This window comes from Rhinolophus sinicus, chromosome 15 (assembly GCF_057876585.1).
Source record: "Rhinolophus sinicus isolate RSI-liver-muscle chromosome 15, RSI-T2T, whole genome shotgun sequence".
NCBI classification, from domain to species: Eukaryota; Metazoa; Chordata; class Mammalia; order Chiroptera; family Rhinolophidae; genus Rhinolophus; species Rhinolophus sinicus.
Genome location: NC_142515.1, coordinates 75,089,471 through 75,098,974, shown reverse-complemented (window position 1 = coordinate 75,098,974; position 9,504 = coordinate 75,089,471). Strand labels below are relative to the sequence as shown.

At 53.9% G+C, this 9,504-nt stretch overlaps 1 protein-coding gene across 3 annotated transcripts; it reads left to right on the top strand.

Annotated features, from left to right (window-relative positions):
• The first annotated feature begins 109 nt into the window (after positions 1–109).
• Positions 110–9,501, top strand: SIRT6 (sirtuin 6). 3 transcript variants are annotated; one of them, XM_019744286.3, is made up of 8 exons: positions 110–247; positions 1,929–2,056; positions 3,404–3,586; positions 5,856–5,915; positions 7,600–7,695; positions 7,772–7,852; positions 8,375–8,498; positions 8,586–9,501. In XM_019744286.3, the coding sequence occupies exons 1-8, from the start codon at positions 182–184 to the stop codon at positions 8,925–8,927; spliced, it is 1,080 nt and encodes a 359-aa protein (XP_019599845.1). In that variant the 5' UTR covers positions 110–181; the 3' UTR covers positions 8,928–9,501. The 3 variants fall into 3 exon arrangements, with proteins under 3 accessions (XP_019599845.1, XP_088648413.1, XP_074193711.1); XM_074337610.2 differs by lacking the exon at positions 110–247 and adding an exon at positions 594–1,195; XM_088792287.1 differs by lacking the exon at positions 5,856–5,915.
• Positions 9,502–9,504: the final 3 nt, after the last annotated feature.

Here is a 9,504-nt window from a genome sequence, read left to right as displayed (position 1 = left end):
TTTCAGAAGTAAGCCGGCTTCTTTAACCAGCACTTAAGATGGCGCCTGCGGCGTCAACGTGAGGCGCATGCGCCTTGGTGGGAGAGAACCGGCGACTCCTAGTTCCTCCCCGTGAAGCCCTGTTTCCGGCGGAAGTGGCCTCAACAAGGGAAACTTTATTGTTCCCGTTGGAGCGGTGAGAATGTCGGTGAATTACGCAGCGGGGTTGTCGCCGTATGCGGACAAGGGCAAGTGCGGCCTCCCCGAGGTGAGCGCGGCGGGAGGACCGGAAAGCCGCCCCCTCTAGGGTGGTGGACCGGGCGGGGCCGGGCGGCAGCGGGGCATTGTGGGAATATCAGGAGGCACTGAGGCTAGACAATGGGAGGGACTTCCCAGTGAGGAGGGGGCGGGAAGTGACGCCCCCAGCATACCCGGGGACGCGAAGACGCCCGGCTCCGGGTCCACGAGGCTTGCACAGAGTGAAGGACCGTCGTGAGGAAGTCCTGAAGTTCCGATAGGGAAGGAGGGGATGTAGTTCTAGGCGGAGGGGGCCCTGGAGGGGCAAAGGCAGGGAGATAGGTGGGAATAAACACACTTGGGGGAACAGATTAGGCCAGAGAGGTTTCCAGAGTCCCGTTCAGGACCGGCCCCAAATGCCAGCCTGGGAAATTGACACTTTATCCGAGGGTGATGGAAACAGGTTTTGAGCTGAGAAGGAACTTGGATGGATGTAAATATGTGTCAGAAAGACCCTTCCAGCTATTCCGAGAGGAAGTCCCCTCCATACACTGAGACTTTGGGCTTGTCACTTCCCTTCTGCGTCTCTTCTCCCCTTCTGTAAGCTGGGGGAAGGTTGCCCCCATCCCATAAAAGTTAGTCCGTTCATCCTGAGTCAGGAAGTTGAGGAGTTCTCAGATGGTGTGAAACCTCCTGAAAACGCACTCTCTTGCCTGTATTCGCATTATTCCACAAACATTTATTGAGCACCTGCTGTACCACCAGGCACTTTCTAGATCCTGGGACCACAGCAGGAAACAAAATAGGCAAAAACCCCTCATTCCAGTGGGGAGACAGACAGCAGCAAATAAATATAAGTGAGATGGGAGCTAGGGAGAAAAGTAAAGCTGGCAGCGATGAGGAGAGTTGGGGGCTGCATTGAAACCAGGTGGCCAGGGACACATCACTGAGATGGCTTTATTCAATGTTTTCTATTGTGGTAAAATACATCTTTCATGAAATTTAACTTCGTAACCATTTTTAAGCGTATATTCAGTGGTATCAAGTATATTAATAAGAGTGTGCAACCATCCCCACCATCCAGAACGTTGTCATCTTCCCAAACTGAAACTCTGTCCCATTTAAACTTTAATTCTCTCTTCCCCAGCCCCTGGCACCCCCATTCTACTTTCTGCCTTTATGGATCTGACTACTCTAGGGACCTCATATAAGTGGGATCACACAATATTTGTCCTTTTGTGTCTGGCTTATTTCACTCAGCATAATGTTCTCAAGGTTCATCCACATTGTAGCAGGTGTCAGGATTTCCTTCCTTCTTAAAGTTGAGTAATATCCCAACGTATGGATGGACCACATTGTGTTTATCCGTCCATTGATGGAGTTGGGTTGCCTCCATGTTTTAGCCATTGTAAATAATGCTGCTCTGAACCTGGGTGTACGAATGAGGTGACTTTTGAGCCAAGACCTAAAGGAGGTGAGGGGAGGGAGTCTGAGGAAAGTGTTTTAGGCAGGCTGCGGGGAGGATTTGGGCTTTTACCCTGAGAAAGTAGGAGCCCTGGAGGGCTGTGGGCAGAGGAGGGACATGACAATAAACCTCCTTTTCAGATCCACTCTCCTCCCTTGGGCAAGGTGGGGGCAGCTCTTCTGTGGCCAGTGGCCTTGCCACTAAGGGACAAGTTTTGACCGCTCCCCTCTGCTCTCTCACACAACAGATCTTTGATCCCCCCGAGGAGCTGGAACGGAAGGTGTGGGAGCTGGCAAAGCTGGTCTGGCAGTCCTCCAACGTGGTGGTCCACACGGGTGCCGGCATCAGCACCGCCGCGGGCATCCCCGACTTCAGGTCTGTGAGTGTGGAGGGGAAGTTGAAGCAGGACCTGTTAACTTCCAAGGGCTTCCCTGTGAGCCACAGTTGCCCGGGCATCAGAACACATCCTGCTGCCTTCCCCTCAGTGAATCTTGAATAATCTTTCCTTCCCTGGGTGTTGAGAATAGGAAAGACCCCTCCCTTTTAGACTTGTTCCTTTAAATCTCAGCCAACATCCCACTCACCCCATTGGCCAAAACTTGGTCACCTGATCATACCTAGCTACAAGGGATGCTGGAAAATGTAGTTTTCATCTAGGCACACTGTGAATGTCTAAATATTGGGGTACTATTACCCTAGAAGATGGGGAGAATCAATATCAGGGACCATTAGCCCCATACTCACTTGAAAATATTTTTCTATCAGACCTGGTGGCTTAATCCTCTGAACCTGTTTCCTCACCCATAAATGAGGGTATGAAACCAGTTAATATCTAAACCCCTCTCTGCTTCAGGCAACCTGTGTGACAAGAGTCTTACAGCTGAAAAGCAGGGGTTTCAAACTGGTGGCCCCTGGGTGGCCCCTGCAGGTGCTGAGTTTGCAACCCTGCCACAAAGGACAAACCTGTTGCATTTATACTCTCTTTCCAAGGCCTCTTGGGCCCCCAGCCCAGGCTCCCACAGAAAGAGAGCAGATTCCTTAGAGGAATGTTAGAATTCTAAGGCTTGACTCTCCCCACCCCTCCTCCATAACCTGCCAGGGCTCCCCATTGCCACACAGGAGAGTTCCAAGCCTTACCTGATCCAGCCCTGGGTCATCTCTCCAACCTCAGCCCCTCTTGCTCCTGCTGCAGCCCCCGGACTTGCATTTCCCCAACTGACAGGCTATTGCTAGCCCCCCAGACTTTTGCTTACCCCTCATGCCTGAACTTCCGTGCCATTCCCTCTCACAGTTCAAGAGACAGCTCAGCCTCCCAGGAAGCTTTCCCACAGACCCTACACAGAGCCCTCACAGCCTCCATTGGGCCATCCCAGCCCACAGGGCGGAAGGGTCTGTGTCCACCTGTCTCCCCTGGCAAGACAAGGACTCCTGGAGGGAGGGCCTGGGTCCACTAGGGCCCAGCAACACCCGGCACAGAGCCAGGCTCAGTGCAGCAGCAGTGCTGGTTGAACTGAATAATTAATTTTTGCCTTTGTGTACCATGTTCTCTCTCCTCCCTTCCCTCCCTGCCTCTCTCAATCGTTTTCATTCTCGCTCTCTCTCTCTTCCCCCTGGTATTTCTCTCTCCCTGTGTTTCTGTTTCTCTGTCTCTTTTTCTGTCCCCCTCTCTCCCTAATCCCTAAAATCTCTCTCCCTGCATCTCTCCCTACCTGCCGCCTTCAGGGGCCCCCATGGCGTCTGGACGATGGAGGAGCAGGGCCTGGCCCCCAAGTTTGACACCACCTTTGAGAGCGCACGGCCCACGCAGACCCACATGGCACTGGTCCAGCTGGAGCGTGTGGGCCTTCTGCACTTCCTGGTCAGCCAGAATGTGGACGGGCTGCACGTGCGCTCCGGTTTCCCCAGGTAACACCCAGCTGCCAGCCCTGCTCAGCCATAGGCGGGCCGCCCCTTTCTCTGGGTCTTGTTTTTCTCATTTATAAAATGGGAGTCGATTGCAGCTTAAGAGAGTAATATGATGATGCAGTGAGGTGGCTGGGAAAAGTGTTTGGCATTTAATAGGACTTCTCAATCCAGAGCTGTCATTATCAGTGACCCCTGGGCACCTCTCAAGAATTGGGATCCTCTTTTTCTGGCCCCAGGGTGGCTGCAAAATCTCTCTTGAGGTGGGGAGGAGAAGAAATTGGGAGCAGGAGGAGGGTGGTCAGGGTCTAGAACTTGCAGTCGCATTTTAGTATTCCTTTTTATATTTATTTTATTTTATTTTATTGGGGAATATTGGGGAGCAGTGTGTTTTTCCAGGACCTACCAGCTCCGAGTCAAGTCATTGCTTTCAGTCCAGTTGTGGAGGGTGCAGCTCATTGGCCCATGTGGGAATTGAACTGGCGACCTTGGTGTTATGAGCACTGCGCTCTAACCACTGAGCAAACCAGTAGCCCACAGGTGGCTCCGCTCCAAGCTCAAGCCGTTGTTTCTCACTGGCCCATGTGGGAATCGAACCGGTGACTTTGGTGTTATGAGCACTGCACTCTAACCACTGAGCAAACGGGCCGCCCACTTTTTATAACTTTTATACTGAATGTGAACACAGGATTTGGGCAGAAAGACTGAGTGCTTAATACCAAGGGTGCTGCCCTCCGATCTTATCCTTGGAGACAGATGAGAGCCTAGCTAGTTGTTTGTACAAGTAGCTGGACCCTCCACAGGCAAGGGACGAGGGAAAGGACTTGTCTCTGTTTATAAAGGAGAATGAGGCTGTGCTCTTTTAAAATGAGCCTGAGTCCTAACTCCAGCCCTTTGGCACAGAAATAAAATTTCTCCAGGAGTCAGGCAGCTCTGCTGACCTAGAGATGTCACCATGTTCTGGGCCTTCATCCTTTTCAATAAGTAAATACCTGAGAAAGTGAGACCCCAGCCTCCCTGGCTGGGTGACCCTCGGGCCCTGTTCTGGGCTGTACCCACTGGGCACCTATTATCCTTCCAATCAGAATAGTTCACTAGACAGCTGACTGAAGACCTTATGGCCTGTGTGGATGTTCCTAGAAATGAAAGCAAACATTTTCTCACTGTATAGCGAACGCGTTTCCGTGGCACAGGAGGTTAGGGCTTTTTATAGGAACACGGAGAAACCCAGGGAAGTCTGCTTCCCGACACACCTGGACCAGGTCACATCGGGGTGTGTAGGCAGACTAGGACTAGGAGTGGGCTAAAGCCCCCCAGGGATGGAGGGGAGTCGCTGGGGGTGGGAGGCAGCTGTGTATTTGAGGATTTCAGTGCCTCCGATTTCCTGACTGCTGGTTTTCGTGCCAGCTCCCCCGCCTACGCCCAGTACCCCCTGAAGGCAGACAGGAGCAAAATGGACCACACTCTATAGTGCCTACTGCATGCCACACACTGTTCTATATGTGGGACACAGCGCACCAGTCAGATAGTAAGCCCTGCCCTCCTGGCATACACTCTAATGGGTAGGAAACAGGCAGAAAACAAGATAAATAAGCAAATTACATTTTGTCAGATGGCGCTCATTGGAAGGAAAGGGGAGAGGTGGGCAGGGAGGGCGTGTGGGGAGTTGCAGCTTTTAACATGGAGGTGAGGGTGACATTTGAGCAGGGACATGAAGGAGGTGACGGAGCCATGGGAAGAGCCTTCCAGACTTGATAATTGTTCTTCCAAACATCTCAAGAGTTGGACACTGGTATCCCGTTTCACAGATGGGGACTGAGGCACAGAGGTTAAATGACCTGCCCAAGGTCACACAGCAGGGAAGCGACAGTGCCAGGAGTTGATCTCACATTCCTCTGCCTCCATAGCCCATGCTCCAGAGCCACCCTTGGCCTCAGTTTCATCCTTTGCAAACTGGTGATTAGCATTCCTCTCTGGCAGACCTGGCAACATCAAGAGAGTCTACTGTGCTTATAGGTGGATTTTGTGAATGGAATAGGCTGCCCGTGTGTGAAAGTGCGGTCAACTGTGGGGGTGTAATGATCCCTCAGGCTCAGAGAGGTTGAGTCATCTGCTCAGGGTTGCACAGCTGGAGGAACCAGAAAGAGAGTGTCCATGGATCCTGTGGATAAGGTGTTAGGGAAGGCTTCCTGGAGGAGGAGGCTTGCGTCCTGTCTGAAGTCTCAGGATCCAGGGAGTCCACTGCACCACCAAGCCTCTTCTCCTCCCACAGGGACAAGTTGGCGGAGCTTCACGGGAACATGTTTGTAGAAGAATGTGTCAAGTGTAAGACGTGAGTGCCATGTGGGGGTGGGAGTGAACGAGGTGTGGCGACCAGGCCCCCAGCCTGTTTTCTGTCACATCCCAGGTCGGGCTCTGCAAAAGGGCCTTGTGAGTTGAATCTGGTGTTCCCAGAGACCCAGGGTGGGGGACAGGATTAGGGTGAGACCCTTCCAGGGGGGCCGGGGGTACGACTTCCTCCTGGGAAGGTACATTCATTTCTTGTGGCAGCCGCAACAAATCACCACAAACCAAGTGGCTTAAAACAACAGAATGTATGGCCTCATAGTTCTGGAAGCTAGAAGACCAAAAGCAAGGTGTTGGCAGGGCCGCACTCCCTCCAAAAACTGGAGGGGGGCTCCCTCCTGCCAATTCCAGCTTCCGGTGGTTTCCAGTGCTCCTTGGTGTCCCATGGCTGTAGGCGCATCACTTCAACCCCTGCCTCTGTTGTCACATGGTCATCTCCTCTGTCTGCATCTCCTTTTCTTATCAGGACACCAATTATGTTGGACCAGGGCCACCCTACTCCAGTGTGACCTCATCTTAACTCATTACATCTGCAACGACCCTCTTTCCAAATAAGGTCAAGTTCTAAAGTTCTTGGGAGCAGGAGGGCATGTGTTAGGATTCCAACATATCTTTTTGGGTCATGCAATTCAACCCTTAACAGGGTGTGGCGGTGTTGACCCCTGCTCCCGGTGTGTCTCCCCCTGCTGGGGAGCAAGCAGCCTCAGGTGTGAATAAGGTGGGGGATGTTAGGGCTCCTCCCCTGCAGGTGGAATCTCTGAGATCAGAGCACAAGTGGGCCCCCACCCTCACTTGTTATAAAAGAATTTTTTCTCCAAATTTATTTTGAAAAAATTCAAACCTGTGGAAAACTTGCAAGAACCGTTCAATGAACTCATACTTAACCTAGCCCAGCAGTCAACAGATTTTCCTGTAAAGGGCCACGATGGTAGATACTTTCAGCTTTGTGGGCCAGACTGTCTGCCATGACCATCGGTCAGCTCTGCCATCATAGACAATGGGTAAAGGGATGGGCATGGCCGTGCGCCAATAAAACTTTATTTACAAAAACATAAGTGGAGGGTTGGATTTGATCCTCAGGGCCATAGTTTGTTGACCCCTGACCTAGATTCAGTAATGTTACCATTTTGCCATAATTTGTTTTCCCTTCTCTCTGTGTGTTGTCAGTATGTGCTGTGATGTGCAAGAGTAAGGGGCGCACTTCATCCTTTGCTCTGAAGCCCTTAAGTCTTTTATCTCCCTCCATCTTGGAGCTTCAGTGTTTTCTTCCACAGCCACAGTGCAGTTATTGAAGCCAGGAAATGTAAAAACAAAACAACGCGATGATTCAGTCCCCAGTGCTCCCATTGTTGCTATTTTTTCCCTGGTCAGGATCCAAGCCAGGGTCATGCTTCACATGTCACTGTCGCGTCTCCTTAGTGTTCTATATCTGGAACAGTTCTCAGCCTTTCTCTCTTTTCTATGCTGTTGACATTGTGAAGCAACCAGGCCAGCTCTTTCATGAAAGCACCACCCCCTTCACCCCATTCTGGGTTTGTCAGATGTATTCTTCTGCTTAGATTCTAGTTGTGTGGCCCGAACTTCCCTGGGGAGACAGCTTCCCCGCTCAGGTGGGGCCATAGGGGGGCAGGTGGTGGGCTGACCCCTTCCCCTCTTCCTGCCCGACACAGGCAGTATGTCCGGGACACCGTCGTGGGCAGCATGGGCCTCAAGGCCACAGGTCGGCTCTGCACTGTGGCCAAGGCAAGGGGGCTACGGGCCTGCAGGTGAGTGAGCCCCCCGTGCCCTGGACCCTGGGGGAGGCAGCGGGTCTCCATGCTGACCCCGTCCTCGTCCATGCAGGGGGGAGCTGAGAGACACCATCCTGGATTGGGAGGACGCCCTGCCCGACCGGGACCTCACCCTCGCCGACGAAGCCAGCAGGTCTCAACCCCAGATGATCCCAGTGGGGGGGGGGGGTTGTGTGCGGGGAAAGGGACGGAGCACAGGCAGTTCCAGCACAGGGCAGGACTCCAGCTCAGAGGTTGAGTCAGGAAAGGCTTCCTGGAGGAGGTGTCCTGCACCCTCTCTGGGCCTTGCTTTCTCTGTAGTAATGGTGGTGGCCATGTACTGAGCACTCTCAGACCCTTGGCTCTGGGGTTCTCACCATGGCCCACAATGGATGCTGCACTGGGCCCGTTTTACAGGCAAGGAAACTGAGGGTTTAGCAAGGTGACTCCTCTGTCCACTGCTGCCCAGCCAGGAAGTGGCAGAGCCAGGAGTCTAACCACCCACATCAACTTCTCCCAGCAGGGTGAAGAGGTGGCTCTGGCAGAAGGGAAGCAGCAGGGACAGGATTCAGGGCAGCTTGGCTTCCCAGGGTTTCAGATGGGAGGGTTGGAGGCAGGAGGAGGGCTGCAGAGACCCTTGCTGAGGTGCTCAGCCCAACCCAACTCCTGGTCCCAGGAACGCGGACTTGTCCATCACGCTGGGCACATCCCTGCAAATCCGGCCCAGTGGTAACCTGCCCCTTGCCACCAAGCGCCGTGGGGGCCAGCTGGTCATCATCAACCTTCAGCCCACCAAGCACGTATGTGCGGAACCCACCCGACACCCCACCCCACCCCAGACCCCTGGAAGCCTTTTGCCTCCGCCTGACCTGTGCCCGCCCCCACAGGACCGCCACGCTAACCTGCGTATCCACGGCTATGTAGATGAGGTCATGACCCGGCTCATGAAGCACCTGGGCCTGGAGATCCCCCCCTGGGACGGCCCCCGCGTGCTGGAGAAGGCGCTGCCACCCCTGCCCCGTCCGCCTGTTCCCAAGCTGGAGCCCAAGGAAGAGCCTCCCGCCCAGCTCAAAGGCGCAGAGCCCATCAGCCCCAAGCAGGAGCCCACAGCTGAGCCACCCACCCAGCACAATGGCTCCAGGCCTGCCAGCCCCAAAAGGGAGCTGCTAGACAGTCCTGTCCCCGGCAGGATCCCCAAAAGAGTAAAGGTGGAGGTGATTCCCAGCTGACCAGGGGAACTGGGGAGGGTGGGGCTTTCTGTAGAAACCGTGGATTCGTTTTGTTTCTTACGGGTCTTTCTTTGTTACCAGTACTTGTCTCTGTCCTGGGAGGGAGACCTAGGGTGCTGAGAGCTGTGCTCCAGGTCCTGGGGCACACTCGCCCTCCGTTGGTGCTCCCTCTGGCTCTAGGGGCCTCTGGTGGTGACCGGGGGAGGAGTATTTCCACCTTAGACTTGGAGCTTAGAGCTGACACGGCAGGCACCTGCTTCTCCCCCTGGCCCCAGCCCCCCACTTAGGGGGTTGGGGGGTGGGGGTGGCCAGACCCTCCCTAAATTTCTGGCCTAAAGAGGAATTAACTTCCTTTGCTCCTAGACCCTTGCACCCCCAACCCCTGCCTCCCCCAACTGCCTTCACAGTCCCTCCAGGAGGGAGGGGAGGCAGAGCCGCCATTGAGGAGCCAAACTTCATGGAGGGACAGGCAAGAGGCTTGCACTGCCTTTGGGGCTGGAGGGAGAAGGTGGTCCACCGGGCTCCCTCCAGGCTTCTGGAAAAGTCTTCAATGCAATAAAAGCAGAATTTCTCACAT